General features: G+C 51.5%; 1 protein-coding gene across 1 annotated transcript; it reads left to right on the forward strand.

Moving 5' to 3' along the window:
- The first annotated feature begins 187 nt into the window (after positions 1-187).
- PTPA (protein phosphatase 2 phosphatase activator) lies at positions 188-26733 on the forward strand. The gene is made up of 10 exons (XM_084219627.1): positions 188-245; positions 2251-2351; positions 3521-3607; positions 8464-8589; positions 9325-9442; positions 10913-11012; positions 11868-11992; positions 12480-12580; positions 17059-17166; positions 22089-26733. Exons 1-10 carry the CDS (start codon positions 221-223, stop codon positions 22161-22163), a joined length of 966 nt encoding a protein of 321 aa, XP_084075753.1. The 5' UTR covers positions 188-220; the 3' UTR covers positions 22164-26733.
- Positions 26734-26774: the final 41 nt, after the last annotated feature.

A 26774-nucleotide genomic window follows, 5' to 3' on the forward strand; every position in this document is an offset into this window, starting at 1 on the left:
CTTCGCGCACACCTGTCCCTCCCCGGTGTGGGCAGGGAGGGCCGCGCCCTGCACAAACATGGCGGCGTGAGCACGACGGTGGCCGGCAGGGGCCGCTCCGCCGTGTGACAGTCCTGGAACTACAGGGCCGGGCGGCTTGCCCTACTCAAAGATGGCCGCCGGCGGCTTCGGCGTGCGCGGAGGTGGGAGGTGAGGGGCGGCCGGGCGGGGCTGCGGGAAGATGGCAGAGAGCGAGGGGCGGACAGGTGAGCGGCGGCCGGGGGGCTCTGGGAGCCAGCGGGCTGTGGGCTGCGCTCAGGGCCTCTCAGGGGCGTGCTCGGGGCCGGGGAGCGCCGGTACAGGGCCCCACGCTCCGGGGGTGCTGGGCCGAGGGCGCCGGGGCCGGGTTGCGGGGAGCGGTGGCAGCAGCGCCCGGCCCAGGGAGGGGGAGGAAGGGGGCGATTTGCTGAGGGTGGGAAGGACCTGGGCCCCCGAGTCTTGGCACCACCCCAGGGCGAGGTTGGCGGTCGGGACTGAGGCTCTGGATCGGGGATCCCTCTGACTCCCGGCCCGGTTCTCTTTAACTCCCCCTCCTCACACCGTGACACGAGCTTGAAAGTGCTTCCTCTGTCCAAACTGCTTCTCGTCATAAAACTGACCCATCATAGCAGTAGGCTTGGACTCCTATGTACTCATCCCAGACTACTGTAACGCCTGCAGCCCTCACTGTTTCCTTCCTTGAGTATTCCTGGTCTCCTCACCAAGAGGAATTGCACAAAGTGTGGGTCAGAAGCAGTGATGGCTGAGAAACAAACGCAGAGAGGAAAGGAGTTCTGTTAATGGCAAACACCCAGATCAGGACACTGCCCTGGGATTTATGTGTCACCTGTACTGATGGACACATCAGTGTTTGCCTTTTCACTTCACTGGTTGGGAGGTTTTCGTTGTTTCCATGTTATAAACTCTTAAAAGCAGAGCTCCATTGCTATGGTGCCAGTCACTGTGAGTTGTGTGCTGAATTTTCAGAAGAGAGACACACGTGTCTTTAATTTAAATTCAACACATGTTGTTCCTCTCATCCTCCTACCTGGAAGTTTTGCTGTAACTTCTGCAGGAATGAACTGAACATTGCAACATTCAGGGCAGGAGATGAGGCTGAATTTGTTCTGTGCATGGGGAATGTGAAAGGCAGAGAAGTCCAATGACTGTCAAAGGTTGTATGACAAATCTACAGTGGACTCTGTGTGGTTCATGGGACTTTGGATCCCTTTTAATCTGATCTGCCTGCTAGAGAGAATTGTGGAAAAGGCTGCTGATGCTTCTGGATAGTGTTTTCTATGATGATATTTTAAGGAGTTGGAGTTTGGTGGTGTTTGGTAGGGAGACAGTGCCTGAACTGGCTGGGTTGAGAACAGCAGTTGCTGGAGTGTGTCAGGGCAGCTGGTGCTGCATAAATGCCTGCAGATTTTCTGGGTTTAAAAAGGTGAACTGAATGACTGACAGAATTCATAAATTGGCATTAGTATCTAGGTTCTTTGACAGTGCTCTCTGCATTGCCTCTTCCTATTAAAAGTTGCACTTACAGGAGCATAATGCAAATTACTTTAAATCTCTTGGAACTTTTCTGGTTCTGCAGGTTGGGCCCTGGGTTCAGATGCTGGGGAAAAGATCCCCTCTAATTCATTAGCAACTCACATTTGCATTAAATATTGAATCCTAGGCTCTGAGAGGGCTTTGAAATGAAACAATCTTCACAATTTCCACCTGGAAGAGGCCATGTCCCATCATCCCCCAAGTCCTGGTGCTGCCTGGACCAGAGCTGTGGCTCTGGGCTGCCTTTATTGCACTGCTCCAGCTTGTCCATGCAGGAATTATCCTTTCTAGAGGAATGAAGGTCAGGCTTAACACTTAAAAACAAGGCAGAGTTAGTTTGTAGGAGAGCTCAGTGCTTCAGCATGACCCGAGGCTTGGCTGTACTAGACAGAAATAATTAAACTGGCTGGATGTTGCTTTTATCTCTTGCACTAGTCTCTCTGTCTGAATGGGAAATGCATCTTTAACAATGAAAACAGACATAATGCTTTTGTCTGAAGGCTTGCAGTGTCCTTAGGAGGATGTTGGTGAGGAGGACTTGGTGAGATTACAGCCCAGCTGGGTTGGATTTGTGTGCGTTGTATCTCCTGAGAAATAAAGCTCATTTCTAAGTAAGAAAAATTGAGGATTTCTCCTTCCCCAGTGCCTCTGTTTTATCTCTTTTTTTGCATCTCCCAGGCACCTCTGAGGAGGTGGCTCCTCCTGTCCAGCAATGCTTCATGGTCCCCAAAAAGGAGATAAATGTGGTTTCTGACATGGCCAAGTGGAAACGATCTCAGGTATGGCTCTGGGGACAGGGAATAGTGGGAAATGCTGCTGATCTTTTGATGGCAGCCAGGTCTGGTCTGGGAACAGCCAGGAGGTAAAGGAAGCTTGAGCAGAGAATGGGCAATAATTGAATTTGTGTTTTAAAGAAGAGTTGGTGCTTGTTTGTAGGAAAATTACTTGGCAGTAATGATTACTGCTTCCTCCCAACAAGCTGGATGAGAAGCTGGTGACTGTTTCATCCTCCCTGGCCTGTGCTTTATAACCAAACTGGATTTACTCAGTCCTGTTTGAGCTCACCTTAAACATGGTTCTGCTGCCTGGCCCTGGTAGCACTAGCCTGGGTTGGTTCCTTCCCACTGTGCTGTTCTGGAAAGGACTCTAGAGCTGAAGCCTTCAATTTCCTGGATAATTTTTGTTTACAGCCTGTGTGGAGCTCGTGGAACAAGCAGGTTCTCCTCTCTCTGCCTTTGAGGGATTGGGGTGTTGGCCCAGACTTGTCCCACCTCTTAGGAGCAAATTCCTGCTTGATGACTGATGAGAGATATCTTGAGAGAAGCTGAGGTTATAGCCAGGTGTCAAGCAAACCTCTGGGTGCAGCTTCCAATTTCAGTCTCCTGGGTTTAAGGACTTGATCCCAGTCAGGATTTTGAGGCAGGGAGGGAGAAGTGGCAGTGTGCTGCTGTGGGGCTGCACTGGAGATGATGCTTCCAAAGCAGCAAATCTAAAGAGGGGAGGAGTGGGGAGCCTGGGCTGTCTCCCACTTCCCTTTCATGAGCACGGGGGAAGAGTCCAAGGGGGAAAGGGAAGGTAACAGCACAGGTCTGGGAGGAGCAGTACAGAGCACAATGCCTGGGCACAGCTGAGACTCTGCAGAACTGAGGAGTTTGAATTTGACCTGGTGGGAGCTGAGGGAATGATTTTGGGGTCAGTGTGAGTATTTTTAGGATTCTCCTTTCTGTAATTTTCGCAGCGATGCAATCATCACCTGCCTTATGCTTCTGGGGCTGCCAAAAAGAGCAGTAATTTCACAGCAAGCCCTGCACCCCCAGGTATACCCAAGGAGGCAGTGTTGTGTGTTGGGAGAGGTTCCCTTGGGGTGCAGGATGCTCCTGTGCTGTGCTTTGTGCTCTGGGAGACCCTGGGCTCTCCCTAAAGCTCTGCCCTCTTGGTGTTTTCACAGGCATATGCAGACTACATGGGCTTCATCCTCACTCTGAACGAAGGTGTCAGGGGCAAGAAGCTGACCTGTGAATACAAAGTTTCAGAGGTAGGACAAGAGTTTGGATCCCCTTCTTACTTCTTTCCTGCCTTTTTTCACCTTTTTTTTTTTGGCTTTACAGTGAGCATTTCCTGGGTGAGGAATGAATTGGTAACTTATCTGGGATCCAAGGGAGATTGAATGTAGTTGGGCTATATGGTTGGGCATGCAAATGTCAGGGTGCCATCCTCCCCTCAGGATGCAGAGGCTCTGGATGTGCTTGGTGGGTGGGAAATTGAGCAAGTGGGCAGAAGCAGAGGTGATGCTTTGAAGATGTGATATTCTCTCCTGGTGGCAGGCAAAAGGCTGGGATGTCTGTACCATTCCTGTTCCCCAAGTGGTTTTTCTGTAGGAAAATCTGTGGGCAAACCACTTCTCTCCCTGTCCCTTCTCGTTGCTCTGACTGTGTTAATTGCACCCATCTCCTCAGCCCAGGCTGTAGCTAAGTTGTGCAAGCTCTGGTTGGACAGTTGTGACCTCAAGGTGTGTCACCAACTGCACCTGCCTTGCCCAGGGTCCTGCTAAAAGTCCCAGGGCCTGCAGAGCTCTCAGGGCTGCTGGGTTGGGCTGGGAGATTTCAGCTGGGCTGGGGGGTTTAACCTGTGGGGCAGGATCTCCCCTTCCAAGGTGTTAAGCAGAAAGCACCTGGTTTTCCCTTTGCATGAAAGTGGCTGTCACTTGTCCCTGCCTGCTGCCATAGCCAATTTTAATGGCTCTTCACCTTCTCAGGGCATAGTGGAGCCAGAGGGAAAGGGCAGGCACCCTCAGTGGTGTCACTGCTGTCCTGAGGGCTCTCTGGGTGCTGCCAAATCCACAGAGCACACATTGGCCACCAGCTTTGCTTCCTTGTTGCACATTGAATCCCCTTCCCTTGGTCTGTGCTGCAATGAGGAGATTCTTGAGTACATTTTTACTGATCAGGGCTGTGCAAGAAAGCTAAGAGTGAAGTATAAAGGTCTAGGCAAAATGGGCAGCAGACTCGCCCCTGTGTTTATAGCTTCATTCTGGTGTGGGAAGGCAGCTGATGATGGTGTTTAATCCAGTCTTCATGTTTGAAGTACTGTGTTGAGTCCAGCCTTCCCTTCTAGGAGCCAGTGTGAATGAGAAACCCCTGTAGTTCATGGAGGGGATCAGGGATAATGAGTCCCTAACAGGCTTTGTGCCCCTCTTTTGTTCCTTCAATTAAGTAGAAACTGCTGTCAAATGCTGTTCTTGCTTTCTGCTGTTTGCATTTCACCTTTGAGTTTTGTTTTTGTCATGATCTAGCTTGTTCCCAACCATTCACAGAGCACTTCCAGGGAAACAAAGCATTAAAAATGAACAAAACAAAGGTGGGGGGGGGGGGAACCAACCCTCTTCACAAGCCCTTTGAGCTGTCAGGAAAAGCTGTAGCAGGGCTGTGTCTGCAAAAGAGCCCTCTTGGAGTGAATGTTTTCCATCCATGGTCCCAGTCCAAGTAACAAACAAGAGACACAATCCCAGCTGCTTGGGAAGTAGCAGGGAACAAATCTCATTCCCTGCACACTGAGGAGAGCAGAAGCCTGTGATTTGAGGCACAGGTGGACCATCCCCAGGGTTGTCTTGTTGATGAGGTTGCTTGTTCACACAGGCTCCTTTGTAGATCAAACTGCTTATCTGTGCTTTTAAAGGCTCAGCCCCTCGTGGCCTCTTCTTGCATCTCTGCTCAGCTTTCTTCTCTTTTGCTGTACCTGCTACCAATGTGCTTCTGTGCCATCCCATCTTCCTCCCTGATCAAATGCCAGGGACACCTTCCTTTGGCAAATGACCTCCTGAAATCCTTTCTGCTGAATGCATATCCACTCTGTGACTTACTGGTATTGCTTTGCCATGGAATAAAAAATGGAAGTATGGTCTGTTCTGCTTTGAAAGAGGCAGCTTAGTGGTTTCCAAAGAATGTGTGTCAATACCAACCTTTCTGCTGGATCCTGTGGGGGCTGAGCCCCCTTGGAGACTTGCTGAGCTTGCTCTGCTCCTACTGACACATTGTGTGGAGCTGTCCAGGGTTTGCTGCAGGCATCTGACAGGCACTGATAGCAGACTCTGGCACAGACACTGTGTCTGGCACAAGGTTGTGTGAGTGATAGGCTGTGACCTGCCTTCCCCTCCTGGAGGGAGGGCTTTCCACGTGGGGATCCATCAGCAACTTGCTGGGGCTGCAGCCTGGAGCAGTGGCTTGGTTCAGAGGTGCAGTGCAGTGAGGAGGATGAGGTTAATTTTTGCCATGCAAGGAGCAGACCTTCCTGTCAAACAGCCCAATGCACTGGGGGAAACTGGTCAGTCTTGTGGCTTGCTCAGTTTCCAGGAAGGAAGTGGAGGAAGCAGCAAATGCTCTGATTTTAGCAGCTCCCCATTCTGACAGGGCCTGAGGAACCCAGAGGGGGAGAGTTGGTCGCCACCGGCAGCTTTGGCTGCCGTGATGCCTCCTCAGCACCTCTGTCTGCCTGGCCCCTGCTCTTGAGAGTTGCTGACAGGTCTGTGCTCTGTAGGAAGCCCTGTGGTTTGCCTTTGGGACTGGTGGCAGACTCAGGGTCAAGGAGATGCAAAATCAGCACAACGAGAAGAGCAAGGAGAGCAGGGGGGAGGCTGCCCTTGCTTTGATCACTGAAAAGGTAAAGCAAAAATAGAGCTTAAAAACCCAGCCAGGCAAAACAGGCTGCAGTGGTGCTGATGACTGTGTTCCCATAAGCTCCTTTCTCCCCCACAGGGGTCAGCCCTGGATGTACAGGCTTCCTCTGCTGGACAATGGAAAGCTGCTTCTTTTAGTTACCCCCTTTTCAAAGGGCCTTGAGCCCAAAATGAGCCACAGCTCTTTAATTATTTATTGATGTGGCTGAGCCAGCAGCTGGGTCCTGCTCTCCCGTGTTCAGTGGGGCTGGGCTTTTAATCCCTTTAAAGCCAGCGAGTGGGGAAGGGGAGGTTGGGCTCTCTGCTCCCCAGGGAAGGAGCTGGTCCATGCCAGCCATTTATCCAGGCAGCACCGAGTGCTCGTGGAGAGGGTTTGAAATACGGTGGCTGCTCATAATGAGCTGCTGGTGCCGGCGGATAAATCACCAGCACGATTTAATTATTTAATGCAACCCAGTGCTGGGGATGCTGTTGCTTAATTGGAGGGGAATGCAATAGCCAGGAAGGAGTAGGGCTGAGTCCAAACGTGGCCCAGTGCAATGGGAATGTGTTTGATTCCTACAAGGTTTTGGAAGCAGGGAGCTGAAGCAGAGGCGGCTTTGTGTCCACATGTATGTGGGGCACTGGTCTATTAGTGCCTCCAGGGTCACCCAGAGCTTTAGACTGTCTTGTTCCTTTTTTTGTGTTCTCAGAGTGCTCAGGTCTTGTCCCAGTCTCTGGTCTGGTTTAGTGGCCAAATGTCGAGGTCCTGGGGTGGGAGGATCCCACCATGTCCTTGGGGTGGCACCTCAGGAGTCACTTTCTGTGGAAGGCTGTGTCTGCCGTGAGACCCTTCCCCCCAGGAGTGATCTGCAGCTGGTTCAGTGGCAGCACAGCTCTGCCATGCCTGGCTCTGCCCACCCCCTCTGAGTGGCACTTCAAGGGCTGGAAACTTGCTGGGCTCTGCTGTTTCCTTGTCCTCCCGACAGCAGCGTGAAGAATTGAACCACAACCCAGGAGACCAGCCAGCTTCACACGGTCGATGCCTCCAGCAAAGTCAAAGCAGCCGCCGCTTCTGCTGTCCTCTTTGTCCCCTTGAAGGAGGAATCCCCTCTCGAGACAGAGGAGCCTACATTGCCCGGGGCATGGCCAGCTGCTGTGCCGGCTGATGGCTCTCCAGCTGCTTGGAGTCAGGCAGGGAGAATCCCAGAGCCTCTGGCAGGCTTGACCAGTTGTCAGCAGAGCCTCCTGAAACTGTCTGGAGCTGCTAAAAGTGCTGCCTGTGGTGTTGCCTCTTGGTATGGGGGGGTAGTAGCTGTTCTCCAGGCATTTGGACCAGGGAGATGGTGTGCATTGGCCAGCTCTGTTCTGACAGCGCAGCTGGAGACATTGTGCTATGCCATCTGCTGCACCTCTTTTCCTTCCACATGGGTCCCTCACTTCCAGCCCTGGGTGTGAGAAATGTGGCTGTGGTCTTGCTGTTGTTGCTGTCTTCCCATCAGCTTTGTGTTTGAATTGTGACATTTCTCTGAGAGCTTCTCATTCCTGTTCTGATGGGAGCACTGGTGGGCTAACCAGGCTGCCTCTTCCCCTGGGTAGGTTGTATTTTGCCACATGCAGTGGGTGTCCCTGGGCTGGAGCTGCCTGGTGGTCTAGCTGGTAGGAATTTGAAGCAACAGGAATCGTGCTGAGAAGGTTGACTTGCTGTACAAATGTGTCGTGGTTTAACAGCATCAACTGCTAATCCTGGCTCCTAAGAGACACTTCAGGACAATTATTAGAGCCTTGAGAAGGGCCATCATCAGCCAGTGGTGAGGATGTATAGCACTGTATATGTGCTATTCTTTATCCTACGGGAAATGCAGAACCCTTAAGATGTTGAGCCTGAATTATTGTGCTGGAGGTCCCTTCCCTGCCTCTCAGTTCTGTGAGAACTGTACTGCAGCTCTTCTCCAAGAGATTTTGCAGCACAGTGCTGTTACAGCTCATGGAAGATTGTGTGGGTGACTGAGGAGTCAGCCTCAGGCTGGGCTTTGTACTGGACTGCTCTCCTGCAGGGAAAAATGGTTTTTCTGTCCCCTCTGTATTTTGAGGAGAATTGGCGCAGCCCATTTCCATGTGCCTCTCTTGGGAAGCATGGTGTGGGCTTTCATGACTCCCATCAAGGGGAGAGATGTCAGAGACTGAGGGACTGCTCTGTTTTATGTTCCTGTGACCCCTCACCCTCTTGCTCTCTGTAGCCCATTGAAAAGCTGGTGGCTCTGCTGAACACCCTCGACAGATGGATCGATGAAACCCCGCCGGTGGATCAACCTTCTCGCTTTGGGAACAAAGCCTTCAGGACCTGGTACGCCAAACTAGACCAGGTGAGCATGTCTGTGCTGTGTAGTGTTACCTGCAGCTCCCACAGAAGGGCAGTGTGCCCAGCAGGGGTGGGAGAATGGCTCTGTCGCTGTGTGGCAGCCAAGCAGCTCACAGAGGAATTGCTCAGATAAGCCTTGAAGGATCCGCCCCTTGAGACACATCACTTACCATAGACTTGGTGCTATCTTTTCCTCTTGTGAGAGCATATGGGCCATGTAAATGCTCTTGGCTGGGTCTCCAAGTTCTGGATGAGTCACAAGGGCTGTCCAAGCCCAAGGAATTCCTTTGCTTTGTAATTGCCCACTGTGTCACAAAATAAGAGAAAGATCAGGCAAAACTGCTCGACTCAGAGCACTTGACATACACCAAGCTCTGGAGGTGGCACAGTTCCAGTCCCAGCAGCAGTGGCCTTGCAGCTGCTCTGCTGCTCTAGTGGTGCTTTTGTCCTGGGGATGGCTCAGTGGGTAACTGGTTCAATGTACTTGGGTGATGAGGCTTTTCTGTCCTACAGGCTGTGTGTGGCCTGAACAGGTCTCAGGACAAGATCTCCCTGACTTGTTCCATCTCTGGAGACGACTTCTCCAATAGGAGAATTTGCTCTTCTCTCATGCTAGCTCCAGGCATTGCAGAGCACCATTGCAGCCCTCACGTTTGACAGCATCTGAGCACAGGGTGCCTTGTCCCTGGGGACTGTGACAGATCTGTGCTCACCCAGGGGAGTCTTTTGTATCTTTCAGGAGGCAGAAAAGTTGGTGTCTGCAGTGATTCCCAAGCATTTGGCTGATGCTGCCCCAGAAGTGGCTGTGTACCTGAAGGAATCCGTGGGGAACTCCACGCGCATTGACTATGGCACAGGTACCTGGGCTTGCACACTGGCCAGGGCTGGGTCTGTCAGGAAGGGACCTTTGGAGTTGGATGCTGTATTTATTTAAATACATCATTACCACTATTTTTAGGACCAGCTTGAAATGAACACCTTCTTTTTAGGGCCCCCTCACCCCTCTGCCCTGTGTGGGTGTGACTGAGAGCTGGGGCTGGGAGCTGTGCAAGAGCTGTGACACCCTTTCACATCTCATCCAAGGAGATGGGAACCAAGCTGTTCTGGGATGAGCTGTAGGACATGCTTCACTGCATGCAGCAGTCCTGCAGCAGACAGTTTAAAGGAATAAAATATACTTGCTTGAATTGGAACTAGAGTGAGAACTGTGTTCATGTTCAGTAGGAGGTGTCTGTAGAGGGACATCATAATAGTCTGATGGTCCCTAGAAGGGAATCACTGCTTACAGAGGGACTTTGAAATCTGAAGTTAGAAGCACCTGAGGAGTTACTGAATTGCAGGTGAAGTAACCACACAGGCTTCAGTAAGAACTAAATACAGAATTGTCTGCATGCTCTGCTCCTCTCTGGAGGATAGCTGTGTCTTCACCAAAAGGCAGGAGAGCAGGATGAGTTCAAGGAAACATGGCTTTGGGCTTGGGCAGGGAGAGGAAGAGGAGGCTGTGGGTAAAGGCTGAAGGATTGGAGGCTTTGCAGTGCTGGCTGCGGCTCACTGGCACCAGGGGGAGATGTTGTCCTTGGAAAGGCTGGATGGGGTTTGGTCAGCTCAGAGAAGGAAATTCAACCTCTCCTCCCATCCCGTGTGTCCCAAGCCAGGGGCCCAGGTCCCAGCTCACAGTGTCCAGACCATGGGTGCATTTTGTTCCTACACTGGGAGCTGCACCTGTCCATCGTGTGGAACTGCTGATCTTGTACTCTCCCTTCTTCCATGGTCCTTCCCACTAAAAGACATTTCTGGGTTTGCTGGTTGTTTCTTTTCCTTGCTGTTAGCTGGAGGGCCAAGCTGCAGAGGCTTAGCCTGAGATCCCAGTACCTTCTGGGACAAACTGTTCCTGGCAGTGTCGTGGGATCTGCATCCTTCCAACACGGAGATATTTTTGTAGCAGGAGGAAATCTGTTTGCTTGCAGATGTGAGGTTCTGTTGCATCCCCCAAGCAGATGACTCTGCAGTGCTTCACTTCCCTTGCTGTGCCAAGCTCCTGGGAAAGTCCCTGCCTTGCTCCCAGCATGCCCAGTTGGAACTGTTTTCCCTTAAGAACTTCTTTTCTCTGAGTTAATGATCACCTTATGAATGTCTAGAAGGTATAATTTGGATGGGTGCTGCAGGGAGATGAAATATTGTCAGCTCATGGCATTAACAGTGACAACAGGGTGGAGAGGGGACTGTGACTGCTGTGATTGCTGAAGAGCTGTTGTGGTGCCCACAGAAAGGTTGTCCTGGGGGTCAGAAACACCTGTGCCATGTCTCTTCATGTCTTTTAACTCCAGGGCACGAAGCTGCATTTGCAGCCTTTCTCTGCTGCCTCTGCAAAATCGGTGTGCTCAGAGTGGATGACCAGATGGCCATTGTCTTCAAAGTGTTTAACAGGTGAGGTAATGGGAGGAGAAGGGCTGGAAGTATTGGGCTGTTTGGGGGAAGGGTAGAATGGGAAAGCTGAAGACAATTTTAGACAAAATTAGGAGCAGATGTACATTTTAATGGACTGTACACTGACCCATTATAACTGTCTCAAAAAGAGGTGATGGCCCCTTGTCTTCAGAAGTAGAGTGTCCTTCTGGAAAGTTACTTTAGTGGAGCACAAGTTGCTGAGCTCTGTGGGTGAGGCTGTGCTTTGTGATAGACAGGAATATCTGATCAGAGGATCTAACATCTCTTCAGGCATCAAAAATAAAAAATCTATGCAACTGGCAGGCCTCCACTGCTCCTCTAGATGTGTTTCCAGCTCAGGAGGTAGAGTTGATAGTGATGAAACTGGTGGAATGGGTGTTTGGAGTCCAGAGATTTAATCCCAGCTGTATCACTGTTTGGTGGCATGGAAACAATTTCCTTCTATAGTATTTCCAGCTTTAATTTTCCACCTGAAAAGTGGAAGTAGTGATTGCTGTAAGGTAGAAAACTCTGTGCTCTTTTGGAAGTTGGTGAAGGGATGCGAAGTGTCAATGTTTTCAAATAACAGTGGGGATGAGGAAGGATCTGCACAATCATAAGACTTTGCAGATAAAACAAACCCCTGCCACTGGATTTCTCTCTGCATTTGGTGTTAGGTACAATCAGGCTGCTTTCTATGGCAAAGGAGCTGAATATATATTCTGTGAACTGTGCTGTATGTGGGGGTCCTGCTTACAAGTGATAAATTGTGTCCTTTCACCAACTGGTTTTTCTTGTCCTCACAAAAGTCAAAGACAGGAGAAGGCCGTGCCTTAACCCTTCCTGTTCTCTCAGGTACCTGGAAGTGATGCGAAAACTGCAGAAAACCTACAGGATGGAGCCTGCTGGCAGCCAGGGTGTGTGGGGCTTGGATGACTTCCAATTCCTGCCTTTCATATGGGGCAGTTCCCAGCTCATAGGTACTAATAGAAATCTTCTTGTGTCCTGGGTTACCCTTTGCCCCATTTGTCTAGGTTGTAAAGGTGGTGTGACTTGGGGCTGACTTTTAAATTCAAATATGTCAGATTTGTGTATAATACAGCAGGAGAATTTGAGGCTTAGATTTTTTTTTTTAACCTCAGCTTTCCAAATAAAGCCAGTTGGGAGGGGGAAAGCTTCCTTCTGTAGTACTTCTGTCTTTATTGCAATGACTGCAATGAAGCTTTTTAAAAGGAGGATCTTGGTTTTGGTGCTAAAAAATGCAATTTCTGTTCTGTGGAGTTTTGTCCCTGCAGAGGCACTGGAGTGGGAGATGAGATAGAAGGCAGCAACTCTGTGCTGCCTTTTAAAGAGCTCTGATGGGAGGGTTGTGCTTCTGGGTGAGGGGCAGTGCACCACCTGGTTGAACTTGGTCTCAGGAAGGGATTGCCATACAGGTTACTTCCTGTTGTCTCTTGCTGTTTTTAGACCATCCAAGCCTGGAGCCTCGGCACTTTGTTGATGAGAAGGTGGTAAATGAAAACCATAAGGACTTCATGTTCCTGGAGTGCATCCTCTTCATTACAGAGGTGAGGAATGGAAGGTTTCTCCCACAGGGACTTTATTTTGACATTAGATACTTGGCTCTGGCAGTGGTTTTTTCTTCCTCCTTTGCCTGTTTGTTTGCTCTCATGGAACTGTGCAGATGAACCAATGTTGCATGGCAGAGGTGTTCTCCTTGAATGAGCTGAGACAGGGATGTTGAGAAGAAAGTGTAATTAAGCTGGATGGGCTGTGGATTGTAGTTGAAGGGAGCTGTAACAAGTGCAAACAAATAAGTTTGGATCATCACTTGGATCAGTCAGTGGGAGCTTGGATGGAGAAGACTGGTTCCTGTAGATACACTAGGAAGATGAAGTAGGAGCTGCAAAATGACTGGGCTTGCCAAGACAACCTCCTTCCCTGCAGCCCTTGGGTGCTGCCTGGCAGCCCCGGGCTTCTCCTTGCTTAGGGCAGGCTCCCAAACCTCTGTGCTGCTCTGTCTCCTCCAGATTCTACTTAGAGAGTTGACCATTAAATGTACCTTATTTGCAGCTGACCTAGAGCAGAAGTGGTGCTGAGATTCCCAGCTGGCAGCACTCTCAGGACTGTTTCTGCTCAGGCACTGCAGGGCCCTTTGGAGAGGGGTGGGTGATCCTCAGCTCGTTGGCAGCCCTGGGCTGTTTCTCAGTGAGGGAGCTCGTGGCTTGCTGCCTGCAGCATCAGTGGAGGATTTGGCTGTGCTTCTCCCAGTTCCCTCACTGCACAGTCTGGACAGGGAGAACAAGAGCTACCCGCTCTGTTGTGGTGAGGGATTTCTTGTCTCTGGCAGGAGGAAGTTGATGGGATTAATTTTGAAGGACAGAGTGCAGTTCTTCCCTTTTGTTCTGTTCACTTTCCCCCTTCCTCACCCCTCTAATTTAGTGATTAGATGGGAAGGGAGGTTACAGACTATGAACTTGGCCTTTCATGTAGGAAATCTTTATAGGAGCCTTTGGCCCAAACCCCAGGAGGTGCTGTGTCAAGTCCTGCTAAATCTGGTAGGGTTTGTTGGTACTCAGCACCTCACAGGGTTTAACCCTTAATGCCAAGATAAATCATACTATGGGTAATAAAGAGGTGCTGTTGGAAGAGATCAAGATGAGGACAGGAAACCAGGAGCCAAGATGGTCAAAGATTTATTTTAGTTAAGGCTCTGTGATATCCAGACAGTGCACTGACCTGTTAAAAAACATACATCTTTTGAAATGTGTGTAGAAGATTCTGCAGCGCCCAGTTGACAGGTGATGTTTAAAATACCCAGCACAATCCTGCTGCTTCAGGTCACTCTGCTTCTGCCTGCAGAAAGTCAGCTTTTCAGTAGGCTTTTCAAATAAGTGATTTGAGCTCCTTTTCTGCACATTTGTTGTGAATCGTGGAATTCAGTGTTTCTGTCGAGATCCCCAGTGCCACCTGGTGGCAAGGAGCTCTCTTGGCCCTCCTGCCGCGAGCTGAAAGGGACGGCAGCAGCCTGCATCCCCAAATCCATGGACTATTCAATGCATCTCCGTGCGGGTTGCTGCTTAATTTTTATGAAGATTTTCCTTTTCAATCTTGGGTTTTTTCCCTCCCAAGCTCTCGGGAAGGCCGTGACTGCCACTAGGGGGGGCGAGGCAGCCTCAGTGTCCTCCAAATGCTTTCTCTCCAAAATCAACAACAAAACAAAATAGCAGGGAAAAAAGATAGTAGGGATTAAAGACTTTAACAAATGAACTATATTATTTTTTTCTGAGCTTGTCATCAGGAAACAGCTCTCCTTTAAAGGTATTAAACATGTAACAAACACCACAGCAGTTCCCATGGTGGGTCTTGCCGACATGAGAGCAGGTTTTGTTTCAGACTACAACTGAGGAAGGTTGTTTTCTGTCAACTGAGAGAATATTCTCTTGAGCAGATACTGTTCTCAGCCCCCAGGTGATGTTTCAGGAATATGAATATATGCTGTTGTGGTGTTTGCTAGGCTTGTATTTAAACCTCAGGTTTTTGAAGCAACAGCAAGATGATGTCCAGGCTGAACCCACCATGGCATCCTCCTTAGAGGAGCGCCCGGGCACAGCACTGAATTTTGCATGAGCTGACCTGATGTTGGGAAATCTGCAGGGTGGGTTTGGACCTGAACACGTGGTTCTGGAATAGGGTGAGGTTTGCAGAGCTGGCTGAGGCTTGAGTTGTTCCCCTGCTGCTGCCTTTGGCTGCCAAAGGGGTGTGTGTGCTACCTGAAAGTGTGAGGATGAGGAGGGTTTGGGAGCATCCCTGTGGTGCCCGCCACACAGGGGCTGTAGAGGACGGTGATGTAGGGCTGCCTGTGGGTGTGCAGAGGAGAGGAGCTGGGTACACCCCAGCTGTTGTGGGGGATCAGTGCACTTGCCCAGATGCTCCTCTGAGAGCTCAGGGCAGGCAGCAGGAATTTCAGCTTCAATCTGGCTTCTAAATTTGGGAAGGGAGGGCTCGGGTTTCTGCTGGAAGGGAAGGAGCTGACAGGAAAGCACGGCCTCAGCCGTCCCCCTCCCCCCTGCACTGACAGAGGAACCATTTACAAAAGGCCGATTCTCTTGGGAACCGAGAGGCAGGAACGCCACGTCTGTGAGTAATTTCCTGCTCAATATGGCTGCTCTGACTCACTCTGTTCCCCTGGGGTCACTGCGGGACTGCAGCGCGCTCGCCGCCTCTCGCTCTCCCCCCCAGCTCTCCCTCTTCGCCCTTTGTGGCTGGAAGGAGATGATTTTTTTTTTTGTTCCCCTTCTCATCCCTCTTGGTTTTCCCGACCCAGCTTGAAACCATGGCCAAGCCAACCTCACTGGGCATCCGGGTGAGCAGGGCCACGGTGGTGGCCGTGCCAGGCATGAGCTGGGACTGGCCAGCTGTGCCTGCCTCCTTCGCTCTCTGGCTTGGGAAGGGGAGAAGAGCGCGGTGGTGGTGGCTGATGCCAGCTGTGCCCCTGTGAAGGGCGGTGACACTGGGGGAAGGAAGGTTTGGCGTCAAAACTCCGGCAGCCAGACCTCCTGTGTGGGGAGGGGAGGCTCTGAGGGCGCAGAGCTCCCTGGCAGCCGCTGCTTTGGGCGCCCACCGGTGCCAAATCCTGGCGCTGGGTAACGCGCCGGCGCTGCCGGGAGCGCTGTGCTTTGTGTGTGTGCACGTTTCATCTCGTGCCCACGAGGGAAGCGTGTGGCAGAGGGGACAGGGAGCAGCTCAGCTGTCATCCCCCAGCTCACAGGAACCTCCAAAGGGAAGTGGAGATGCACCCGCGCTCTCCCGGCACCAAGTAGAGCTGCAGACCCGCTTCCCCTGCTGCTCCAGCCCCAAGGCCAGCGGGTTTGAAGCACATCACCCTCCAGACAGTGAGATTTTTGGGTCCTCCCACCCTCTCCCTCTCTTTCTTTCTTTCTCTGCTGCAGGCTGGTGTCACACAGGCATTGCAGAAAGGCAGCAGCATTTTCCCAAAGCACATTGATTGGCCCCGCTTGCTTTTTTAGTGAGCAGAGAGGTTGTTTTGGAGGCGCTTTTCCCACCCTCTCTCCAGGCCTGTGCGTGCACAGAGGGAAGGGGTTAGTTGTTCAAGCCCCAGGTCGGGAATGAGAGGTCCAAGAGATTCCTCTCTCCCCACGCTCCTCTTTAGCGTGAGCTTCGGCCTTGTGGTTTCTGATGTCATGGGAACTTCGCTCAGTCAGAGTGGCTGTGTTGTATTTCTTTTTCTCCCTGAGGGTCTGTTTTTGTTCATGGAGGAGAAGGAGAGACAACCACCCAGGGAATCTACATGCAACTGCCCCTGATTGCAGCTTCCCTCCTGCCCTCCCTCCTCCAAACCCCTCGCCCTGGGAGGAGAAACAGTGGAGTATAAAAAAAAAAAAAGAAAAAAATGTTAAGCATCTGCTGCAAGCCAGCAGCTCGCAGTTCTGGAGCTAGTTTGGAGAGCATGTGCCCTCTGCTCCTGCTTCCCCTAGAGCCCTCCTCAGCTAGAGGCAGGTGTGGAGTGGGCTGTGGACACAGAGCTGCTGCCAACCTGCACTGCCCTCTGCATTCAGGGAAGGCAGCGATGGCTGTCGCTGCTGCTTGTTGTTGATCTGAATGGGGAATGAGTCATTTTCTTGGAAAGCCCAGCAGTGCTGCACTGGGAGGTTTCTGGGTAGAATAGGAACAGCGTTGAGCCAAGCTCTACTGGGGGGAAGAACGGGACTTATGTGGGGCTTTTTAAATACAGTCATTGAAAGGGAGGTGTGCAGAAGGAGGTCTGATTAGGAAAGCATGGCAGGAAAAGGCTTAATTTTATCAGGGAAGGAGGGGAACTGGATTGCCACGGCTTCATGTGATGTGGCCACAGCGGGAGGGAGCACGGAGGGAGGGAGGGAAGACGCAGTGAGGTGGCTGGTGCGTGGGTCACTGGGCTTGGTGGGAATGTTTGCTTGGAGAGAGTGTGAGCATGAGTCACTGCTGGTGCACGAGCTTCCTGGCTGGCCCAGCTCCCTCAGCCCTGTGCTTGGGTCTCTTTCAGATGAAGACAGGCCCCTTTGCTGAGCACTCCAACCAGCTCTGGAACATCAGCGCCGTGCCCTCCTGGTCCAAGGTCAACCAGGGCCTCATCCGCATGTACAAGGCAGAGGTGAGTGCTGTGGGCAGGGGAGGCTGCTCAGCCACACACCCGCTCTTCCACAGCACCCTGGGTCAGCTCTTGTGCCTCTCCAGGTGTGGGACCCCATCACAGCCATTTGTTACTCCTTGCTGACTGTGGCTTGGGAGCCCTTGGCCCTTCAGGTGCTGCTGGCTTGAAGGAAGCTCCTGCCTTGTGTTTGCCCCAAAACCAATCCCAAAGTGGCCATTCCTTGCAAACATGACTTTTGCCATGTGTTGTCTTACCGTACTGTAAGTGCAGATCTCCAAATGAGGGCTGTTGTCTTGACCCTGCTTGTTCTTCTGGTCCACCATTTTACCAGGTAGAGAAGACTTATTTTAAATTACCATCCCAAGTTTCAAGAGCCCCAGAGCAGACTGAATGCTTCCTACTGAATTACTTTTTCTACAAGCCCCATCCATGCCATGTGCCAGCCCAGTGAGACCACAGCCACCTCTCTGGTTTGGCCACCCTCCGCCCACCAGCTCTGCTGGCATTGCCCCAGGCTTTCCCGGTGAACCCTGACCTGGAAAACCGGGCAGTTTTGGCTCTCCCTTATCTTCCTTCCTGCTCAAGCTAACCCTGGGCTTGAGGAAGCAGGACAGGAACCTCTGGAGGGAATGGTGTTGGCTCTGCAGGTCTCACTGCCTGCACTAAAGCGGTGGAGGAGCAGGGATGGTGGAACTCCCTGCTGGCACCGGGTGGGCGGGGACTGGTGGTGCCTGAAAGAATTATTCCCACACCCTGCAGTGCTGCTGGTGTCAGCCATGCTCCTCTTGGGAGCTGGGACACACAGCTCTGCTCAGGGCCAGCGCACAAAGGGGTTAACTGTGCCGAACGGCCGCTCCCTCCCCCAGCCCTTCCTCTGCACTGCACATCCTGTGTTTAGGTTCCAGGCCACATACCTCTCTAATCTGTGAGGTGTCACTCCCAGGCCCGCTGGCTCCTTCCGCCCCCAGCTCAGTTTTCCTCCCAGCCTCCAAAGAGGAGAAGTGGGGCTGGGGCCGACCCCCTCGCCTGGCTGCTCCTGGGAGGGGTGCCCCGGGCTGCTCCTCGGAGAGGGGGCTGTCCCTGGGCTGCAGCTCTGTCACAGGGGCTGGAGACACTGCCTGCTGGAAAACCCTGAGCTGGAGGCTAAGCTGTGAGAGCTGAGAGGTCTGAAGGGAAGACCACAGCACTGTGAGTGCCTTTAAAGTGAAACATGAGTGTCCTAAGACCTTCAATGTGGTCTGCTGCTGCCTCAGCAGCCTTGCCGTGGTCCTTCCTTCCTTTGGATCAGTTCCTTCACAAGCTGGATGCTCCCCTGGCATCCCACATTCCCTGGGATGTTCACGTGCTCCTCCCTGGTACCCCACATCCCCTGTGCCATGGTTGCTCCCACCTGTACATGGCTGGAGGAGCTTGGCAGTGATGAGCCCACTGTGCAGTGCACACATTCAATGATGTCTTGGGGCCAGTGTGTTCTGGCAGATCTACCTGGCTGGAGAGAGCACAGCTTGGGGATTCTCTAGATATGGGAGATTCTTTGGCTCTTCTATGTGCACCCAAGACATGGTCTTTTCTGAAGGCCTTAGTCTGTTTTGAGTAGCAGGTGACTTTCAGTGTGAAAATGCTGGATCCAGTACTGGTAGGTTTCTAGAAATATCTGAGATGTAGCTGTGTCAAGGGGAGAATGCAAAAACTGCTAGCAAGGGCAATGGTACTAATTTGGGCTAAAGTGTAAAAGATGTTGAGTCAATTAAAGAGCTTTAAATTTAGTTTTTTTCCTCAGATAATGTTTGTAGGCCTTAAAGGACTAATCCTAAAAACATGATCCTTGTGCAGTGTTGTCCTCTCTTGCCATGGCATGGAAGTTGTCTTCACCTGGATAGGCAGAGGAGAGGGGGCACTCCTGCTCAGGGGTCCTTAGGGTTCTATCTAAAATAGGTATATCAATAGATATATCTTTAGATATAATCTGTTCTGGGGAGTTATCTACCCCAATGCTGGTTCAGCCAGTTCCTGCCTGGCTTGGGAGATGACAGGGGTATGGATGTGGACAGGGCAGCATGGCTGGGCAGAGCTTTCAGTTATGGTGTGCCTGGCCCTGCAGGTTACACCAACATTTGCAACTGGAGGATCTCTTAGACTGACTTTCTGGGAGTGACACAAGGTTAGGAGTCACTTAACCTTCATCCTTTGCAAACTGAATCCGTCTGGGTGTCTCAGTCCAGGCACAAAGTCACTGCTGGAGACCTTGTCTCTTTTCTGCTGGCTCCTGGTGTATTTCTGCTCTCTGTGTAGCCTTCACCAGTGCAGTCTCTCTGCAATTAGCCACTGCCAGCATTAGCGGAAGTCAGGTGTTTGTCCAGCTCAAGGCAGGCAGCTTCTGTGGCAGAGCCTGGGGTGTGTGATGGCAAAGAGAGGGAAGGTTTGGGGTTGTGGTGTTGCTTTGTCTAACTGGCAAAGTGAGAGCAAGATTTCAGGTTTTATTTGTTTTCCTCTCCCTTTTCCCTGCCCCTCTGGTCACCCATTGCAATTAGATCAGGTGAAATCAGACACTCAGCTGGAGACTCCAGCTCTGTAACACACCTGGGGTGGCTGAGAAGTGCTGGATGGTGCTGACCAGGACTAGGACTGAATGGAGGCAGCAATAGAGGAGGGGATCACTTGCTGGAAACAGACCAGGAGAAATCCCACTTGGTGGGAGTGGGGCAGCCCCCAGAGCTAGTTCATCTAAAGGCACTCCAAAGGCTTTATCTCTTCTCTGTCTCCTCTATGGGATGGCTTTAAACAGCTGACAGAAAGCTCAGGTGTGTCTGTGTGTCCAGGAGCTGTGGTCTGGATCCAGGCACTCCAGGGCAGATGAGCAGTAGACTGAAGACAATGTGTCTTCAACTCTGTGTGTTTATGAAATCCCAAATGTGTCTATTTATAATATAATGGGTGAAGATGTGTTTGCTTGAAAGTCCATGGGCTTTTCTTATTCTCTCCATCAAAGGCAAGTGAAGAAGTCGACAGAATAGAGTATGGTTAAAGCAGCAGCCTTGATGTTTTTCCCCTGAGCCTGCTTTTGAGTCTCCTGACCTTTCCTTCTCTGCAGTCAGTCAGGAAATACTTTCCATTGTAACTAATCTAGTCCCAGTTCCATCTTTAAAGGTTGGACTTGGTGCATGAATCTACTGCCCAGTTGAGTCCCAAGCAGATCTTCAGTGGGATAAAGATGGTGGCAAGAAGAAATAAGCCTGAAACTGAGCAGGCTACAGTTGAGTTGGGTACAGTTTCATCCACAGCTGATGCAAGGAAGGCTGTACAGCTGATAATTCAGTAAACTTGTGCTAGTACTTCTGAATAGAGGAGGAGAAATTTCTCTGCTTGTCTCCTCTTGAGCTGGTGATGTGTTACATGGAATGGATACCCCTTCTTCCCACTGGTGGTAAAGTCTCTTCATCTGGAACCCAAACCAGTCTGGTCTTCCATGGGACTCCTTGAAGCTAATTGGGCTGACATTTCGAGCTGTCAGCATCTCCAATGTTCATTTCTCTCTGCTTGCCCCTCATGCCCATGTTACCCAGCCCTGCTTCCTCTGAGAGTTTGTCTAAGTGGTTGTGTGGAGAGCCAGCAGCAGCTCTGAGCATTAGGAAGCTTTGAAGGTGACATGGCCTGATGCTCACAGGACTTACATCCCCTTGGTGCCTTGCCTTGGAGATTTGTGGTTTTCTGCCTGGCTCTTATTCCCCAGGATGGATAGAGCCATGCTGTACTTTCACCACCTCCAAACTTGTTTGGCTCCAGTGTGCTGGTGCTTGGAACCAGTTGCCTGACCTCTGGCTCCAAAGGGATTACTGTAGGCCTGGGCTTCTGGGCACTAATCTTCCTGCTTGCCTATGATGACAGCACAAGGGCAGGGTGCCTGTGCCTGAGTCCTGCCGTGGGGTGAGAGCTGTCTGCAGCACCCAGCTTCCTCTCCAGCCCCAGAGAGCTGCAGCAAGTCCAGTTTGGCCCCGTGGAGAGCACAAGACTCCTTCCTATGAAGAGTTGTAACCACATCATGGCTGGTGAACATGTACTGCTGAGCTCTGCATGATGGAGTGGAGCCTACTCTGTGCCCTCCATGAGGTTTGGGCAGTCTGAGTCTGCAGTGACTCAAAAACAAGAGCTCTGAGTGGCTCTGCCAGACAAGTGCTGGCAAACTCTGACGTTATTGACCTCAGTCCATGACCTTCCTGCTGTTGGCTGGTGAGTGGAAGGGGCTGTGCCCTTGCAGCCCCACTCACCCTAGGCAGAGCCCTGCTGTAGCTGCAGCTCTGAGCTAATCTGCTTTGTAGTGGATCTGTGTGACTGACCTATGATCCATTACTCTTCAATGGGAGGTGGGAATTTCAGGGGTGAGGGGTTGTTAGAAATAGGATCATATCTTAAACTATGGCTGCAAAATCACTGGTGCTTTTCCATCAAAGACCTGAGAGTCTGGAATGCAGTTTGGGCAGTGCCTTGCAGCTGCAGAATGGTGCCTCAAAACCCAGAGTGTTGGCACTGGCCTGAAGGGGAGAGTCTCTCTGCCCCAGGGGATTCTGCAGTTCTCAGTGTTTGTACGGTGAAACTCTTCAAAGACGTCAGCTCGAGCAAGGAGAGTGGTGAGGGAGAAAGCTGCTGACATAGACATGCTGCTTCTGCTCATGCTCCAGGCCTCCCCATACTGAATTTCAGTAAGAAAAAGATTCTGGCTGAAGGGAAGGGGATGGGATTATGAAGTGCTACTGGCCTGAGAAGCCTGGCAGGAATGCGTGGGGGAAAACGTGGGGCTGATCCTCTGCCTTTGTCTGAGCTGAGTGGCCCTGAACCCTGACCCTGCGGGCAGGATGTGGCTCAGGCTGTGTGTGTAAGGTGGAAATGTCTCCTGAATTCACCTCTCTTTATCTCTCCTCCTGCAGTGCCTGGAGAAGTTTCCTGTGATCCAGCACTTTAAGTTCGGCAGCCTGCTCCCCATCCAGCCTGTGACATCTTAAGGAGACCGCAGGAGGAGCCGAGGCAGCAGAGGCACAGCACGACGCTCTTCCTCCTCCCCTCACCCCTCCTCACCCCCCAGCCCATCCATTCCTGCACATCCTCATCGGCAACCACAGATCCAAAGCACAGGGATGGGACCTGGAGCAGCTCCTCCTGCACGTCCTCGCCCTGGGGATGTCTCGCCGGCGGCCGAGCCGGGGCCGCGCTGCTCCGCTGTGCCGCGTCCCTGCCGGGAATGGGGACGGGTTTGAGCAGGGACTGCCCTGCAGAAAAGGCCCTCTGCTTGGCTTCCCAAGAGAAAGGGTGTGGAGGGGAGGAAGGCACGTGTGTATGTGTTGGGCAGTGGTAACTGCAATTTCCCTTTTGAATTTCATTGGAGTTTCCTGTTGCTGTTTGCTTTGGGAAACAACTGCGCGGGGTGAGGTGTGAGCCTGCGCGTGTCTGTATCAGCCAGCTCTGCCTGCACTGGAGGTCTGAACTGGGAGAAGGGAGTTGTAGGGCGTGTCTGTGGGTTGTGGAAGCCCAGGGTACCATATCTCCCTTTTTCTGGGTAAGGAGAGTGTCCTCCCTCCACCTCTTCTGCAATGTTTCCTGGGTCTTCCTTTCTCACTTGCACCTCTTCTCTTGGGTGAAGCTGGGAACCTTGTGGGCTGTGGGCGTCTGAGCTGGCTCTGGAGCTGGAGACAAGGTCCCTGGAGGGACCCAGCTCTGTGGGAACAGCTATGCAAAGACACTGCTCAGGCCTCCTCTTAACTGGCACAAACCCTGACACATTCACACACATCCATAACTGGGTCCAACCTGCCCTCTGCAATCCCTCTGCTTTGCTGCTCTGGGGCTGGGCTGGCCTCAGTGGCACAAGGTGACTGTGGTTGCTCCTGCTTGGTCATAAATTGTAGTGACACCCCCATAGCAAAGGGATTTCCCCACGAAGCAGCATGATCCCCAGCTCTTCAAGGGGGACATCCCTGGAGCACAGGCAGCATGAAGGGACAGCATGCAGCTTCTCATGCATTCATATACTCGTGCTGGAAACAAAAACATAAGTAGCCCAGGACAGCGGGTTATACCTGGAGAAAGCTCTTTTCCTTTGTCCTTCCCTGCTGGTGTTGCTGTGCTGGACCTCAGGCAGGAGAACCACACTTGCAGTGCCACCAGCAGCAGTGTGTTGATGACAGGTGGTCTGGATCATGCCAGCAGCATCACTGGAGGGCAGAAAGGGCTGGTGCTGTTTTTGAGATGAGCTGTCTGTCCACAGGTCATGACCAAGCTGGTGCACAGCTTTGCAGCTGCAGTGGGGATGTTTCTTCTTGGGGTTCCCAGGCTGGGTGTTGCAGGGACAGAGGTCTGGATTGGTTTGCTGGGGAGCAGGAGCAGCAGGAATCCTTCCTCTGGCATTCCTGCGGACCATGAAGGGGCTGCCCCCAGCCAGGCTGCTCAGCTTTTGCTGCTGCACTGCTTTACTGCTGGGGTGGGAGGAGGAAACATGGTTGGGATTTTTTTCTTTTTTATTATTATTTTTTCATTATTTTTAATAGACCTACTCACTCCCTCTTGTAAAGGTTCTTGCAGGCACTCAGGGGAAAGAGAGTAAGAAAAGAGTTGAGGTTAAGAGGTGGTGAAGTGTCCACAGAGCTGAAGCAGAGCTTTCTGGCACTGTTGCTGTCCTGTCTGCTCCTGGCTTGGCCCTGGGCAGGGGGTGGGGGACAAGGAGCTTTTGACCTGCCTGAAACAACTATAAACTTCTATTTTAAATGAAAATGGGAGACTGGGGTTAAGTCTTGTTTTACTCCTAAATGGGATGTGTTTTGTCTTTGCTTTTCAAATGGATCCACTCCTGGAATGTTGCTGGAGATCTGTGTGCTTGCTGGGACTTGATGAGTCCATCTTCAGTGGAGCAGCCTGTGCCTGGAGCAGAGACTCATGGTGTCTCCACCTGTGTCCCCTCACGTTGCTGTGTCTTTTGGCAGGTGTCCCCATATTTTAAATAACTGTGCAGCATCTGGCCAGCAATGGCTGAGCAAAAGCCCTTGGTTTTCTTTATCTGCCTGAGGGTTGGGAAAACATCTCTCCAGGTTGTCTTGTGGAAATGAGGCTTCCATGCAAAAGGATGGGTGGAAATTTTGACATGGATACATGGGAGGGACTCCAGGAATGTGGAATACAGCACCAAAAAAGGGTGGAGAGGTGCTTCCTTCCCCTGCAGCTGCAGCATTGCTCCCTGGGACAGCGTCCCTGGGCTTGGGACCTGCGGAGGCGGTGGGAGGAGGCTCACGCACAGCTTTGTGTTTGTTGTTTGCCCGAGTCTGCACATCTGTCCTGCTGGGGATTTTGGGATGTCAAGCAGCTAATTCTCGTTTGAGTCTTCTCAGCCCGCTTGGGATGTGCCCCTGTCACGTGGCAGCCACTTGCTTTGCCTCCCTCCTGCTCCCAGTGACGTCCCCCCACGGGCTCAGCTCCTCTGCCCACGCACATGGCAGCACCCAGGGCTGCTCCGTGTCCGAAGCAGCACTTCCCACCTCCCCCCGTGTTGTAGGTTTAATTAAAGTTTCTGTGTTTTGCACTGGTGACTGTGTTGGTCTCTCTCAGACTGGGTTTGCTGCTGCTTTGGGAGCAGAGCCAGTGAATCCAACAGCCAGAGCCTTCAGCACAGGGAAGAGGCCATGTGGAGGCACTTGCCATGTCGGTGGTTGACCTCGTGCTTGCACTAAAATTGATTCTTTATTTAACTGCATGATCAAGTACATCTGGTCTGTCTTTGTGTCTTTCCAAGGTGTCTTTCTGTTGTATTGTGTGGTTTATTTATTAACTTTTTTTCGTGTCCACCCCCTGTCCCATCTGGCATTTGGCAGGTAGGTGATGTGCAAAGCCTCATCCCAGGCCAGCAAATCTCTTGAAGATCAGAGACTCTTATAACCAAAGGATGTTTGAGCCTTGTTTCTAAGGCAGGGTGAGAACTGGAACCTTTTCCTTCAGATGTTTTTCCTGTCCTGCTGTAGGAGCTGACTCAGGACTTCCAGCATCAGTGTAGTTCAGCAGCTTTGTTGGACTTATAATAGAGCTGGATTAAATTAAACCTAGACCTTCTCACAAGTGGTGGAAGGTAGCGTAGCTGTGCTTAGCAAATGCTCCTTTTCTTGTCTCTGGGTTACATCTTCTCCATCAACACAGGCCAACTGTGTGAGCTAAAAGTGGCAGCAGTGTGGAGGGGTGGATGGTGAGCAGAAATGTCATCTTGGATCACAAATGTTGTCTTTGAAGGCACTTGAATTCGTCTTGAGCGTGTCCCTCAGTGAAGATGACGTGCAGTGAAGGGGAAGCAGACGTAGCGTGGGTTTCTGGCCATCTTCCCCCTCAGCCCACTGACCAAGCCAATTTTTTTTAAATTCAGTTTTCAGAGCTGGATCTTTGGGGTTGCCATACGTAGGCCAGTTTGTGTTGCTGTTTAACAGCTGTTGCCTTTGCACGGGGTGCATTTTGTGAATCGCCGCCAGCCTTGCCCTGTCTCTTCCTTCGCAGCCCTCCTTTAGAAGTGATTGCTTATGGCAGCCAGTGATGAAGCAAGGGTTGAGAGAAGCAGCCTCATGTGGAGATAGAAGTAACAGAATAAAAAATAGAAGTTCTTGATGTCGTTGTTGCTGTATTAACTTGTCCCTGGTGTGTGGCTCAGTTCCACTGTGCCGTGCTGGGATCCTGTGAGTGGATAAACAAAGCAGCCCCCACAGCAGGACCTGCAGAATCTGAGCGGGCACTTGCCAAGATGAAAATGCACTTTGTACCCCAAGGACCTGGTGCTGAACCACAGAAGAGCCCTGGACTCTGCACTGTGTCCCTGCAACTGCACTGGCTTCCTGAGAGAGGAAAGGAGGCAGAAATGGGTTGGAGGAGGTGAAACTGGTTGTTAATGATAACTGCTAAAGTTACCGGAACTCTCCTGCTGCCAGCATGCTGGTGGAAACCTTGTACAGTTGAGAAGCTCACAAGAATCTTCTTGCTGCTTCAACAAGGACTCCCCTGGCTCAGAGGTAGAATTTAACAGGTCTTTTGGAGGTCATTTCATGCTCTAATATCCAAGAGGAGATATCTTCATCGTTTAACTTTGCTTCCCCTTCGGTGGATGAGCACTCTTACCATTGACATTGGAGAAAACTCCTTGAACGTCCTGGGGACGCACAGGGTCTTGTAAAATTGTGCCAAACTTCAAACTAGGATGAGCCAAATTGAAAAAGAGCTGTCTCCACATCAGATTCAGCGAGGGCTGAACCGTGACGGGCATCATCAGCTTGGAGATAGGCTTGTTGTGAGGAGTACAAGGCTGTAAGCAGGTTTTGGAGGTTAGAAAAGGCCTTTCAGGGGGTGGAGTGGTTGCTTCTGCTTGCTATAAAAAGCCTGGGCTTGGGAATGTCTACATGGGCTGGCTCTGTGCAGGGCATTAATGCAGTTGTCGCTAAAATTGGAACGAGTCCCTCCCCATGTTCCCAGTTGCAACTGTAACATGGATAATAAATAACATCAAAATCCCTCATAAGAATTTGGGCTCCTTAATGCCTGGTACAGTCACACCCATGGAAGCAAAAAATCCCGAGGAGGGGGGTCCTGGAGGAGTGGCA

The sequence above is a fragment of the Fringilla coelebs genome (assembly GCF_963513975.1).
Source record: "Fringilla coelebs genome assembly, chromosome: 21".
Classification (NCBI taxonomy): domain Eukaryota; kingdom Metazoa; phylum Chordata; class Aves; order Passeriformes; family Fringillidae; genus Fringilla; species Fringilla coelebs.

Coding starts and splice junctions, on each gene's coding strand:
- PTPA (XM_084219627.1), top strand. CDS start 221: ATGGCAGAGAGCGAGGGGCGGACAG. Junction 11,993..12,479: donor GGGCAGTTCCCAGCTCATAG/GTACTAATAGAA, acceptor TGCTGTTTTTAG/ACCATCCAAGCCTGGAGCCT. Junction 17,167..22,088: donor TCCGCATGTACAAGGCAGAG/GTGAGTGCTGTG, acceptor CTCCTCCTGCAG/TGCCTGGAGAAGTTTCCTGT.